Genomic DNA, 15,065 nt, shown 5'->3' with positions numbered 1-15,065 from the left:
CCCTGTTCAAGGAGAAAAAACTTCAACCTCTGTTGGTCCAACTATGCAGACCTACCCTAGACAAGGTACAGTGGAAAAAAAAAAATTAAAAATGGTGGTTTTATTAAACAGTTTTGCTGGGAAATATCTGACTTCAGTCCCTTCTAAAATATGTGTGAAGTGTCTGTCATTTAACCATTGTGCTGGTATAAATCTAACGACAATTGGGTTAATTCCAACATTTTTGTTGGCACTGCAGTTCATTTTATTAAAACCTTTCAGCAACTCCGTGACTAAATTCAGAATCCTTGCTTTGGATATGAAGAATGGTAAGAAAGAATCAACACATTTTCTCTGGTTTCACAAAAATACTTGTGTTTTTTGGTTCTTAAGAGTGAAAATAAAACATAATTGGCAACATCATATCTTCAGTGAGGCCTGGGTGAGACATCCCCCTAATATCCCTCTAATATTATCAATGACACAGGTTTTTCTTTTTCCTGTTTGTTACCTTAACCATTTACATCCAAGTACTTAAGGTTTTCCTTTTTTATATGTGTGAGACATGAATATATACATGATATAGTGATTTCATATGGATGATAAATGGAGATATTATTTCCCAGCATGTGAATAAACACAAAGCCACCAACTCACACCAAGCAAATCAGTAAAACCGCATCTCAAAAAGTGGTTTAACCTTTGTTTTATTCAAAAAAAGGACACCTTCCCCGCAAAATATTTTATGAGCTGCTTCTCCACCTGTCCTTTCCAAAGGTTATTTTACATTTTAATTGGCTCAGATATTTTTCTCTTCATTGATTAGGCTGATCAGACAGATGGATAGGGAAATATAGCTAAGAAAAGGATATCAAAAGAAACAAATGCTGCTTTTAAATGTGCTGCTGGTGCTGTCAGTGCTCATTGTGACAGATCAGCACCCAACAAATCTATGAAGTCCAGAAATAAAATGGGCAATGCCAGAACTGCTCAGTGATGGACAGAAAGTTCATCCTCCTGTGTTTATTTTCATCAGCTCATCACCAGCACCAAGAATATTCAATAAATACTCAATGCACTATAGACTGACACAGCTCTCCATGCCATTATTAATAGCAGTAACTATGCTAATATATGTAATGAGCTACTTATCTGTGCTATAAACATGTAGGGCTGCATTAAAAGCTCTTTTTAATCCCAGGTAATTTTAAGGTTTGATCAGCTTGTTCAAAAATCAGATTTTTTTTTTCATTGTGGAGCTCTGACTGCAGCCTTTGAAATCCTGTGCTAAAAGGTGGTTTCCCATAATGTAGTCAGGAAATAATTGTGTTCTCTTGGAAATAATTGAACAGATGATAAGCCATCATCTCTTGCAGAACTTGGCCTTTCTGTATAAATAAATCCTCTCAGTGCAAGGATCCTGTGTGGTCAAACTGATTGCCAGAAAGAGAACACTCTCTGTTCATTATCTGGATCTCTTCACTCTACTCAATCCAAAGAGGCATTTTGCAAAAGCTTGCAATCACCAGAACAGAAAATAGATGCACTGAGATGTTATTGCATTTACAGAGAGCTCCAGGATAATTTATTTATGAGATACCTTGTTGCTTTTACATACTACTTACGTTCATCAAATTTTTGGCATTTATTCTTCCCAGTTGGGCCAGTGAAAAGCAGCCAATTAAGGTGTTATTCAGGCATAAAAATTCCAGCCCCATCATCACAGAAGCAGAGAAGTAGAAAAGGGAATTATCCAAGGGTATTTTTTTTTTTTTTAGAAGCTTCTCATAGGTTCAGCTCAGGTAGGCAGAAAGGGGTCTGGGAGGTGGCAGGTAGAGCTCAGAACTGGGTCCTTCCCACCAAGGGCACAACGTTCCTCTGCAGTGATGCCCTTCCCAGCCCTCTCCAAGAGGAGTTTTTGGCAAGGTTCCACTCCTGGCTGAGCACGGCTCTCATGTCTGGTTCTTGATGAACCATTTGGGTGAAGTATTTGGACAGTTTTCTTCCTGTGATCCGTGGGGATGTTCCTGTGCAGGGCCAGGGGTTGGACTGGATCCTTGTGGGTTCTTGAGGGTCCCTTTGAACTCAGCACGTTCTGTGATTCTCTGAACCTGCCACCACCTGTTCTGCAGGTGCAGAGACTTGTCTGTCGTGTTCCACAGGGCTGTCCCTCGACGAGGAGGCAACTCAGTGGACAAAAAATGTCATGATTGGAGCTTATCTCCACAGGAGAGACTTTTACCAGGTGAAGTCAGTGGGTGCCTGAGCAAGACAAAGCTGTGAGTTCACCACTTGTGAGTCTGTAGTTCCTCACTCCTTGAAAAACGAGGATGGGGGAAGCAGAGATGTTTGGTTTTCTGCCTTGTTTCACCCCAGCACTCACACACAGCTTGGTGATGATTTAGGCTTTCAATACATAGTTTGAATCCTCTCCCACCGTGGCTTTCTCCTACAAATTCGGCCGTGAAGGAAGTGATTCACGCTCTAATGGCAGCCCTAAAACATTTTTGTCCAACAAACAAATATCATTTTGTGTGTCCAGCAAAGTTATTGTACCTTTATGTTTGTGGCAATTCAGTTATGTCTGAAAGAAGATTTAAGTGTGGTGGTGTTTCAGTTAAGGATCAAACCCAACTGTGTTTTGCATGGTAACACTGTAAACCACTGCTATTTCTATTAAAAAAAAATCCATTTTCCTCTAACAGACTACATTGTTTCTTTGAAGTGTGAATTCAAGCAGCTGATATTTATAATAACATGTACATCATTAATCTTCAGACTTTACAGTCCTATTTAACCCAGTGAAGCTTCAAAGGGTACAGATGCCATACACTGTTTATTGAGATAGGAGGTAAAATCTAAATGAAAGATCTGAGGAATCAAAATTATATCTGTAACACTGTTTTTTAATCTGCAGAACACATTTAATGCCAGACGTGGTACAAAGCTACCTGGATATTTGCCTGATGAACAGTTCTATGGACACACTGGAAAGGGTAAACATATTAATTAGAGCTTGCACAGCTCCTTCTTGCTGGTGTAATCATTAAATTGATTTTTCCAGTCTGACATGTAATTGTTCCAGCGATGGAATCCTGCTTTCCACTCTCGTTCTGCTTCATCAATATTTCCTGTAAAACATGAAATGGGTTACATTAATCTAAATTTGAATCTCTTTGTATGCTAATTGAAAAATAATTTTGATTATCAATGTCATCTGCTCCAAATATGTTATAGGCTGATCCTTTGCTTGTTTTTTTAAACCTGGAATGACTGAAAATTCAGTGATTAATGCTTTGTCTTTACTTCAGGAAGAAAGGACTGCAAAGATATCATTCTGGCACATTGCAGGACAATAAATATACTTATTTATGGGCTTGTGGCTTTTGGATAGTACTTCTGTCCATCAAATTTATCATTTTAAAGGCACTTTTTTATTTTTTAATCCTCAGAATATTTCTTTGGTTCAATATACTCTGCAGTGAGAACTCCATATCCTAAAGACTACAATATGTAAAATGAGATAGATACTTGTAAAGATAGAATGAAATCACAGCTTTAGTCCAGGCAATTGCCATTAGTTTGGATGGAATTCAATGGATGGCCAGGATTTCACCCTCCTCTGGAATAAATCCCCGAGTTAAAAGCAAAAAGGGCCCAGGTTTGGAGAGGGAACTGTGAAATGTGAACTATGTCAACATGAAACCATCTTCTCTTTCCTGTTTCATCCCAACCTATAAAGCATTTGCTGACTAATCCCGTGTCCCAAGGCAATATTTATTGCCAAATTTGTTATGAGCACCAGAGCAGAGGGTGAGGATGAGAAGAGTAATAAAAGTACATCATTTCCCAAGGTTCTCAGAGTATTTCACAGATGGAGATCACTCTCTCCAGCCCTAAAAGGTAATTAACCGTCCAGGGAAATGCAGTGACCTCCCAGGAGCAGCCCATACAACAAGGACATCAAAGGTAGCATATGAAGGCTGTGTCACACCCCGGGGCTCATCAGTTTGTGGCAGTTGTGGACTTTAGGGAAAAGTTTATAAACCACTGATGATCTCTGAATGCTTTATTCATTCTGGACCTGACTATCTGGGTGTCCCTGTTGCCATTGCTGGCTTCCAAAAAAACTTGGTAATTTTGTTCTGGAGAGAACAGATCCATGGTTTCTTTATGCTCTTCTGACTTTATGTTCTTCTGCTGCAGTGGAGCATCAGCCCTTTCCCTCCATAAATACACCCTTTCCCCCTTTTTATGATCTGCCAGCACTGCAAGTGTAGCTGGTGATGGGAAAATGAAATACTTTTGTGTTTTACACATCAGTAGAGAAAATATTCAGGAAAGAGAGTTAACTGAATCAGAGATTTAGTCTGGAGAAGCATCCAGTAATTTGGTTGCTTATCTGCAGTTAAGCTCAACATTTCCAAACCTTTTTGGTCTGGAAATCCAGATGGCAATTTAATGAGAGTTTGAAATGAGATTTACATTGCTTCTTGGTTTTAGTGAGACCAGAAATAAAACCAAGATACTTTTTCTTGGGAAGGTTCTGTGCTTCTACGTGGTTCAAAAGGGAAAGTGTGGAGAACAACTATGGGAAAAAATTGTTACAAAATTAACCACACTCTTCTCCCTCAGTTCAAAGTTGTAAATAAGCTTGGTTATATCAGAGATCAAACAAAAAGTTCAGATATTTTTTAATTTTTTTTTTTTCTTCAGGCTACAGTTGCCATTAACTCAAAGATTTGCAAGTGCTGGTAACAATAAAACCTCATTTTGGTTGCTAAACCATGACTCAGAACTATGGGGAGAAGACACACACATCATTCTGCTTTCCTGATTCTAAGAACTCTTCTTTGCACATTTCTTAATTTAAAGATGTAGGCAGTGTCTCAGGTAAAGCCAAATTTTCCATGTTAAGTCAAATGGATTGGTAATTTAGTGTATGAGGTGGTATTAATATTATTTGGAGAAAAATACCTAAACCATGTTTCCTATCTTATTCTTGATTTTGGGTATCCAGTTTTATTTATCCAGGCAAAGCCTCCACTTATGAATTTAAAAAAGACCAGTTCTTTCTTTAATTATTCAGGTGTAGATGTCTTTGAAGTCTGCCTGAAGACTTTAGAAACTAGAATATCTCTACCATAGACACATCTTGAATTAAAAGTCACTGTTGTAGGATATAAATTATGGGGCATTTCTGTGCTTCTTAAAGATTATGGTGAAGAAAGGAGACACTAGAGAAAGCAGGCACCAAAAAATTGAGAATAGCCACCATTATGAATCTAAAAGACAAAAGAGGGAAGGAAAACACTGAAATAAGAACTTGGATTCCAATTTGTTTGCTTTTTTTTCCTTTTTTTTTTTCCAGTGATAAGATCCAAATTGAAGTCACAAGTCAATGCATCCCATTATCACCAACATCATCAATCTCTACGAGGCAACCACCCATGACTTAGATGAGCTGACAGCTGGGAGGCAGAGAAGGAAAAGATTAGAGAATTCGAGCTGACCGATAATTAGAGCTCAGAGCTCTGGGTGACTGCTCTGGGCTGCACTGCCAGGGGGGCCACTAACAACCCACAGGGGGGATTCTGCTCCCTGCAGTCATTTAGGCCACCCAAACTTTGGAGTAATTCTCGTTAGCCCAACGCAAAGCCCAGTAAAGCCGACAAGGAGAAAAGGGCAGATTCTGTAAGAAACGAGTCAGAGCCCTGAAAGGTCCCAGCCATAGAATCATAGAATCAGCTGGGTTGGAAGGGACCTCAGAGATCATCAAGTCCAACCCTTGATCCAACCCCACCATGCTTTCCAGCCCATGGCACTGATGCCACATCCAGTCTCATCTTAAAAACCTCCAGGGACGGAGAATCCACCGCTTCCCTGGGCAGCCCGTTCCAATGCCTGAGCACCCTCTCTGGAAAGAAATTCTTTCTAATCTCCAACCTAAACCTCCCCTGGCACAGCTGAAGACCGAGCCCTCTTGTTTGCTGAGAGTTGCCTGGGAAAAGAGACCAAACCCCCCTGGCTCCCCCCTCCTGTCAGGGAGTTGGAGAGAGTGAGGAGGTCTCCCCTGAGCCTCCTCTTCTCCAGGCTGAACAGCCCCAGCTCCCTCAGCCTCTCCTCACAGCACTTGTGCTCCAGTCCCTTCCCCAGCCTTGTTGCTCTTCTCTGGACCTGCTCCAGCCCCTCAATGTCCTTCCTGAGCTGAGGGCCCAGAACTGGACACAGCACTCCAGGGGTGGCCTCACCAGTGCTGAGTCCAGGGCAAGAATCACTTCCTTGGTCCTGTTGACCACACTGTTCCTGATAATCCAAGGGTTCTTGGATTCCTCAGCAGTGCAGACACTGCATTTCCTATCCTTCCATGCAGCCCTTTCATGGCATTACAGCAAAGTGACATTTATCACCACACCGTCCTTTGAGCTGCTGGATGTGCCAATAAAGTGCTAATCTTCAATGTATTTTTGTGTATTAACATTAAGATTGGGACAAAGGCCATGTAGCTGCTATGATATAATAGAATTAATAAGGGATGACAAGTTAGAATTAATTTTTGTGTCCTCAAGAGCTCATAATTAAAGGTACTTTAAAACTTCCTGATTCATTAGTGTGATAAATGCTGCAGGTTTGTGCTGTAGATTCTCGTGGTGAGAGTTTCACAAATGCCCAGGAAGGAGAAAACAAATAGGATCTATATTCCAGTATCTCTATTCAGTGTTCTTGTGACCCTGCCTTGGGACTGGAGGACCAACCCCCTGTGATTCTCTGGTTCTTTAAATCACACTCTCTGAACATCAAAACTTTGTTAACCCCAACCATATATTCATTTTCACATTTATGTTTAAGAACTTCAGAATTCTTTCTTTATTGTTTTTCTTCTTCCAAAAGTCAGTAGAGCTCTCTGGAAGAGGAATTATTGTAAAGGCTGGGATCTTTCCAATGACATGGGATGGAAGGTACTGGAGTCAAAAAGAAATCAGACTGTTAAGATACAGAAACACACTGCCCATAGGTGCAAAGAGTAAATTTTACTCTATCAGTGGATGCTGTAGTATTGGTGAGGTGACTTTTAACTAGTTCACATTTCTGTGGAAATTTAAAACTAATTGTGATGATGAATGTTCTACTTAGTCAAATTTTCAATATTCTTACTCCCCTGAGTGTTTAGCTCGGCAGAATCCAGACACTGCTTGCAGGATCATAGCAAACACAATTATTTTTGTTACTCACTGGCCACTAGGATGAAATTTCTCTGCCTCCACATCCGAAATCTTTTTAGGGTGATTTTAAAACTTAATGTATTTATGGCACCTACTTTGATTTCTCTATAGATGATACATGATGCAGTAATACATAAAAAAATAGAAAAATATGTATTAGGCACACTAAAATAGTAATGGACCAGTAATGGAAAGCTTGGCTGCCTGCAGCTTTCTATAATCAAGAGGAAGCAGGCATATATAAATAACTAGGGCTCTAGATGCATTAAAGATTGTGTTGAGGAGGTAGAGACTAACATAGATGCTTTTATAATTAACATATGATTGCTCTAAAAGCTACTTAAAAGTCACTTAGTGTTTACTGTCCCTCCAGTGTGTTTCTTGTAGAACCAGTCACCAGCAAAACTTCTGGGGCTCGTCCCAGCGCTCACACCCTCCAATGGAACATTAAATCTGAGTGCTCCCAGCTTGGCTGGGGCTGAGGGGGATGGAGAGTGTGCCCAGTGCCTTCAAAATAGGGTTAAAATCCCTGCGGAAATTGTGTCTACTTGGAATTTAGAGCTCATGTGAAGCAGGTCTAGGGCCAGTTTACTTGTCTAGTGATTGTTACCAAGTTGGGCACAAAACTAAGAGCTCTGACCCAATGATAGATTTGTGTATTGAAACTCAAGGAGAAGACATTGAGAAATCTTCCAAAATCATAAAGTTCTCTAGAGAGATCAAGGCCACATTTTATATGTGGCTGTTACTCTTGTGTTACTGTGTGAGGTTTATTCTTTCCTTATTGATTTTTCTAACCCGCAACTGTTATTTTTTTTTTTAATGTATCTGATTCAATTGCTTGAGGAAAATGTAAATTTTTTAATCATAAAGATGGCAGGGGGTAAATATTTTCCTCTCTCATATATTTTAACTACCTCGAGGAACTTGTCTTGCCCAGCCTGTGATGTGAACAGGCTTGTTCAGATGCAGGACATGTTTGGAGCTGGTCATTAAAAGCTGAAAAAATCTCAAGGGTGGCAAGGCTTGTGCTTGGATGGGTCAGGAACTAAACAAGTGGCTACCAAGCACATCCTGATCACTTTACACTGAGAAATCATTGCAATTTCTGTGAAATAAGTTGCTTTTGTTGTCCTCTTTGGGTTCTGCCTGATAGAACTCTACCTACCTGAACCCTACTTGAACTTGTAATAATGATAACATAAAATCTCCTTACTTCCTCTTCTCTGTTGTCTTACATCACCTCGTGTTAAAGCAACTTTTTTCTAAGAATATTGCAATGGAAGGAGTAATAGGAAAGAGACACCCTCAGAAAATGAGAAAATACATATATTTATGGGATTCACTGTCCTTTAGGCATAAGAGGAGAAAAGAAATGCAAAACAATATTTCAGTGAGGAGAATTATTGCACTATAAAGTATTATACCATGGTCTTAAGCAGAATTTTAAAGGGATTTTTTTTTGTCAGGATGCTATAACGTCATATAGGGATCATAATGGAAATACTATGTTTTTATATTTACAATATTTCAAGGACTGCCAGATGTAGACACATGACAAAACAGTGCTACCTCAACAACATTCCTGCCTCAGCTCTACATTAGGATCCAGACACGATGATTCTTTTCATTTTTCCTGAGAATACTCTCATGAATTTCTTACAATTGGATGATGTAAATTTATGTTGTACATCACTGATAATGGCAATGGGATGTGTTTCTGTCTCCTGGCAGATCCTGGGTGTTGCTCTGTCATCCCTCCCACCACAGGACCATGCAAAGCCACTCTGGGGTTGGTCTCTGCCCGGGGATGTTCTCCCTCCTGCTCCCCCCCAGAGCACTTGATTGTGCTCAGCCCATTTGTAGGATACACATTTTTCCACAGGGATTCCCAGCCAGGTTCAAAAAAATCCAGAAAACAGTTCAGTTCTCCTGGCTCAGCACAAACGGCTTGTCAGAGTCTTTGAAACCTCCCCAAAATCCATCTGTAATTTGGTACACTGTGATTTTAAAATCACAGAGTGAGGCTCATAAATTATTCATTTTACCTACTGATTTTGCTTCTCCTGATTTAATTGAAAAACATCTGTTGAACTGAGAGGGGATAAAAGTTGAGCCATAATACAGTCATAGACTCAAATGAGGAAGGAATAAATTATTTCAGAAGGAATCATCTATGCACCCTGACAGTTTACATATTTTTAAGACTTCACATATTTTTAAGACTAGCATTCAAACTGAGCCTTACAGGAAGATTTTAAATTACTAATTAACATTTTAAAACGTGAATCTTATTTCTGAAACGAGACTTTCCCCCAGTGAAACTGCAGAATGTGGTTCCAGAGCTGCAAAATCACTTTATAAAATCAATTCCTTTTTGAAATCCAAAGCACAGAGGCTTGATCTGTTTGCTGGGCTTTGTGAAAATGGTGGTGTTTGCCTGCTAAAAATTTGAGTTCTCCCTGTTCAGTTGGACTTAGAGTTTCACACAGCTCCTTATACTTTTCCAAGTAGTGAAATCTCAAACCCCTGTTTTATACAGGGTCAGGTACAAATCAGTTGTTTAGTTTAGGTAGATCTTGCAGTGTCTGTTTGTCATCAATGGCTGACACTCCAGAAATAAAACATAAGGCTCTCACGTGAGATGGAAACCAGAATCCCCTCTTGGCAGCAGCAACACACTTAATATCCTCTGTGGATTAGCTGCATAATAATAGAATCCCATAAATAATAGATAATATAATCCAAATATAACAACCTTAGCCACAAGAAGTTTATACAGAACATCTAAAGCTTCCAGAAGTCCCTCCTTTAGCACTGTTTTTCCTGCTTTCTCCAGCACCCAGGAACCCAGAGCCTGGCAGCACCAAGACTCTTTCCTTGAGAACAGGGATTTGCAGCACTTTTAATGCCTCACATTGTGGCTGCATCTGCATTTTGGGACAGAGAAACTACACATCACAAAGTCCTGGGCCTTGGTTTGTCCCCAGTTTTTGTCCTAACAGCAAACAGGGTGGTGACCTCTGGCCAGAAGCACAGGGCACTTCCTGGGATCCTCATCACGGACAGTTTTATCCAACACCCAAATACCTCAGTCACAAATAACACAAAGATTTGAACTCAAGCCTCACACTAATATCCTTGCATAAAAGTTTCATATAAAAGCATGCAGAAAAGATTTTTTTACCTGTCATTTCCAGGACTTTGGGGAAAAAATATTTCCAGAATCGACACTGCTGAGCCCGGAGTTTTGTCAGGATCTCTGGAGTGCTGGTGTTTAGTGTCAAATATTTCTGTTCAGTGCTGGTGAAGGCTGGCCATCTTATTCCATCAATCAGGGTCCCATTAGGAGCTCTAAATGAGAAAAGAAACACTTCATTTGGAATGAGAAATCACCTCAGCACACCAATACAGCATTATTTGGTCTTACTTAACAGTTATTTCAGTTTAAGTGTGTTAGTTTGGATTTACTGGTAAATCCTTTTGTAACGGGGGGAAAAGGAAGGTAAATGTGATTTAGTCTCATTCGAAAAAAATATATTTATATTCCCCTTTTTAGGTGTTCTGGGTTCATCTAAGGGAAAAAGTTAATAAATGACCATATACAAACTACTTGATGAATTTGGAAATTCTCACAGAAGATATAAATTTTTGTGGATTACTCAAGAACAAGCCAAGCCACAAGTCTGGGAGGTTGAGTGGTTTATGATTCAGTTTGAAGGTTGCTGATCCCTTTAAATACATTGGACTAAATAACTGGGATAAACATGCAAGTAAAGCCACAAATAATGTCTAAACTTGAAAACAATTATCCCTCATTAAGCAGAACTGCTCCTCCTTGAATTATGTTGAGCCCTGTTAGTAGAGTGTCAAATGGGAACAACTTGAAATCTTCTGGAAACTGGGAAGAGGTACAGAGTGCTTGACCCTCTATAAAACAAGCTCTGCATGTTAAAGGATCACAGCTGTTGCTGTTAAAATAGTTGTGATAAATATTTATAAAACAACAGAATTCATGAAGTTCTAGGGCCAGGCATCCAGTTTTTCACCTCCAAAAAAGACAGCATCAAATGAGTTAAAAAATGTTTTAAATATGTGGAACAACAAGAGTTTTGCATTAAGGAACAAATGAGACAGAACATGATTTTCAGAAAAAGAAGTAGATCAGTACTTCAAACAGTCACAAACCACCATTAGCTCAGAAAAGGTTAGGAATAGAAACTAAACATCTTATTTCAGGGTAAGCAGAAGGAGCCATTCTCATTTCTAGAAGCTGATATTGAGGAACCTGAGATTTAGGGCAGAACAACAGTAACTGATGATTCTTGGTGGGATCAATAAAGAATATTATTAGCTAAGTTGGTTCTCTCTGCTCTATTTTGCACCAGAAGGCAGCAGGCAAAGGGGAGTCCAGGGTGTGTGGAGCCCGTTTTTGGATTCTGCTTGCCAAGAGTGGGAATTGAGGTGGCAGGTGCAGGTGGGAGCAGTCAAAGCACAAGATGCAGCTGCTGAAGTGATATCAACATCTCCCAGTTAACTCAGAATTAACCAAGTTTTCAGACCAGATTTTAATATTTTGGAGTCTTTGGCACTGGCTGCTTAGAGAAACTGTGTTGGGGTAAGAGCCTCAGCGTGTCATTTCCTCAATTGCTCCCTTCTTTATGAATTTTTCGTGACTAATTCAGCTCTGATTAACCTGCAGCACCTTTTTAAGCTGCACATTTATTTGTGGCTCGTGAGAATGATGACTTAAGCAGAGCTGACTTGCACTTCAGTTCAAGATCAGAACACTAATGGTGCTGTCAGTATTCATTTAACAGCTTTTATGCTATGAAATAAATCATGACATCCCACATTATAATTTCCAGGTGTGTGGGGGGATTACACAATGGCTCAATGGCTACAGATGTATTTTACTAAAAAGTGATTGAAAGAACTATCAGATGAACACAGCACTTTGAAATCCATGAGCCTGCTGATTATGCCATTCCCTCTGCATTTCCAGGAAGTTTATGGCTCAAAGAAATGTCCAGTAATTTCCTTCTTAGCTTCATTATTGAAAATTTCCCAAGTTAAAAAGCAGCTCCCAGTTAGAGCAAAATGGAGATCACAGGAGCATAATTTTGAACGGGGAAGAACAAGTTATGATTATAACCTCATTGTTCCCTCACAATTACTTTCATTCCTTCTTACTAATAACTTCATGATGAGAATTGCAGTGCCCAGAATAGGCTATAAAATTCCCTCTTCTTTGCACCAAATTCTGAGTTTAATAATATTCATATAGAAAAGTAAAAAGTATGGTGAGAATATCCTTAGTGAGCAGACAGGAATCCAACACACTGCACAAACTTCTGCCCATCTGCATTTGGATGGACAATCTTTGCTGATACATCACAGGAACTTGTTTCTGCTGACAAAAATAAGTTCGATTTCCATGGAAATCTCCATTTTATCGTCTTTATCAGTTCCTCAGACCTCTGCTTTTTCATCTTCTGGTACTCCTTAGCCAACTCTGCTTTACCACCTTCCAGTTTTACCCTCTCTGTGCTGTCACTGGGGCCTGAAGGTGTGTTCTGGCAGTGTTTGGATCATGCAGCTTCAGGGAGAACTTCTATCTTCTGCATCTACCTCATCAAATCATCATTCTTGCACCTCTCTCCAGATCTAGGAGCTCTAGGCAGGGAAAACCTTTATTTTACTTGGAGAAAAACATCAGATGGTTTGGGTTGGAAGGGACCTTTGAAGGTCATTTAGCCCAGCCCCCTTCAACTGGACCAGGAATAGGAGCTTCACTCAATATTTCAGAAAGAAGCTGGTTCCTTTTCTGCAGTTTTTCCTGTTTAAGAAAGCAGGAAAGGAGCAAGTCTTAAGGCAATTAAGAAACACAATTATTTGAATTGCTCCCAGAGAAGAAATGGAAGAGATAGAGAGAAAAAAAAAAAAAAGACCAAAACAAACCCAAACCACCTGTATTTAAATTCTGATGTGAACAGAATTTGTCTCACTATTTGAGATATTTTTTTCCTTTGCATATGCCCTGAAGTTATAGCTGGACTCTCTCTACTCTGATAGTGACACAGCAGCTCATTTACAGTTAATTATTTTGTCTTTAGGGCAACCAAACTTATTTTCTCATTAACTGGAAAACCAGAGTATCTTTGTGGGCTCAGTTTCCAGTGAAGCCACTCTCGTGTTCTACCTTCAAACTCATGTGTACTGTTGTTGAAATTCATGAGCATTATTTAATCTTGTGCCCAGTGGAAGTTGCTTGGCTGTACTTGTTGTTACGAAGATCAGGTTTGTCCCCCTTTGAGTATTTATGTCCCTAACTGTCAATAACATTTAATTTTCAAGATTAATTCATAGTAAGTATATTAGATTTGACATAGAAGTGAAAAGGGTTTTACAGGAGCTTATTCACTGATCATTTCTCTGCATTTAATATTTGTCTTCAGCAACTTTAGAAGGAGAAAGTTAATTTCATTCAGATTGAAAATGCAACATGAACACAGTTCTGTTAATTATAATAAACATACATACATTATCATTCTCATTAATGTGATCAATATAGCCTGAAATACAACCCTAGCTCACTGCATATTTATTTATATTCAGGTAGCATTCCTTTTACAGATGGCCTATCACACAGATACACAAAAATACGTAATTCATCATCTGATTTTTTTTGGTAAAAATTCACATTATAAAGTACTTGGGAAATATTCACTTTATTTTGTGAGTGAGCTCTGAAGAGCAGAGTGAGAACTCAGAGAGTGCATTCCATCATTTAAAAGAGATTATTCTTTTGTACTTTTAACCTATATTTTGATATAGTCCACAAAGAAAAATTTTCTCTGCTAACTCTCCTGAAAACATTTGTAGGCTGTTTTAGGATGAGTGTTGTAAACCAAGTGTAGCACATGCTATCTCAGATGGTCCCAAGCTTTCACCATTCTCCTCTTTAGCTGCTCTTTTTGTAAACAGATCTGGTTAAAGTGTTGTGCATTTCCCCAGAGCACAAGAAAACCAACCTGCCCATCACTTTAGCTGCTGGGTTAGACCAACCCAAATCCACCGACAGATTCAGAAGCTGGAACACACTTTTACCTCCAGTCCCTGGTGCAGCCCCTTCCTCCAGCCTGACAAATATCTGCTCTGCCTGGCTGGAGCTGTTGGTGGAGGGATTGCTCCCTGAGAAACCTCATGCACTAATTGCACCTGGAAGCCAAATGCAGACCTGCCCCTTCCTAAATGTGACTGTACTGGCTTCACCCTGGTTGGAACTGCTGATGCTTATTTTCAACTTGGCCCTTTTTTCTTTTAACCAGCTGGTTTTAAAGGAAGGAGAGAGCGAATGTGAATCATTTTTATGACCTTTTGTGATTCCTTGTAGCTGTTGGGCAGCGCTGGCAATCAGCAGGTTTTTATGGGATGGTGTTTTATGGTGTGTTACCATGGGCACCACATAACTGGGAGGGGGAATGGCCTTGGAGCTGCAACAGCACCAGTAACCCCATCTCTTGCAGGATTTCTGCAGCTGCACTACAACACCTCTAAGAATGATGGAAACAGTCAGCTGGGCATCAAACAAGAAACGCATTGGAAATGTTTCACCCCAAAGGAAGCTCTGGGAGCAAGGGGTGTTTCTGCACATTTCTACACTATATGGACCTGCCTATATTTGTCTGTACCACCCCTGGAGAGATTTAAAAGATATGGCTCTTGGGGACACTGGCAGTGCTGGGGTAATGATGGTGATCTCAAAGGTCCAAACCGAATAGATGAACTTTTCCTTTTCCTTTTCCTTTCTTTCCCTTTCCTTTCCTTTCCTTTCCTTTCCTTTCCTTTCCTTTCCTTTCC

General features: G+C 39.8%; 1 protein-coding gene across 2 annotated transcripts in view; it reads right to left on the bottom strand.

Annotated features, from left to right (window-relative positions):
- Positions 1-670: 670 nt before the first annotated feature.
- The window catches only part of BCHE (butyrylcholinesterase), a 53,238-nt gene continuing 38,843 nt past the window's right edge, over positions 671-15,065 (bottom strand). For both annotated transcript variants that reach the window (XM_027647326.1, XM_027647327.1), the window contains exons 3-4: positions 10,390-10,556; positions 671-3,110 (exon numbers count right to left, since the gene is read on the bottom strand). In XM_027647326.1, coding sequence (XP_027503127.1) covers positions 2,989-3,110; positions 10,390-10,556 — 289 coding nt within the window. In that variant the 3' untranslated portion in view covers positions 671-2,988. The remainder of the gene's footprint in view (positions 3,111-10,389; positions 10,557-15,065) is intronic.

The sequence above is a fragment of the Corapipo altera genome, unplaced genomic scaffold (assembly GCF_003945725.1).
Source record: "Corapipo altera isolate COAL_440 unplaced genomic scaffold, ASM394572v1 113, whole genome shotgun sequence".
In the NCBI taxonomy this organism is placed as follows: domain Eukaryota; kingdom Metazoa; phylum Chordata; class Aves; order Passeriformes; family Pipridae; genus Corapipo; species Corapipo altera.
The sequence above is the reverse complement of the archived record's forward strand: the minus strand, read 5'-3'. Positions and strand labels throughout refer to the sequence as shown.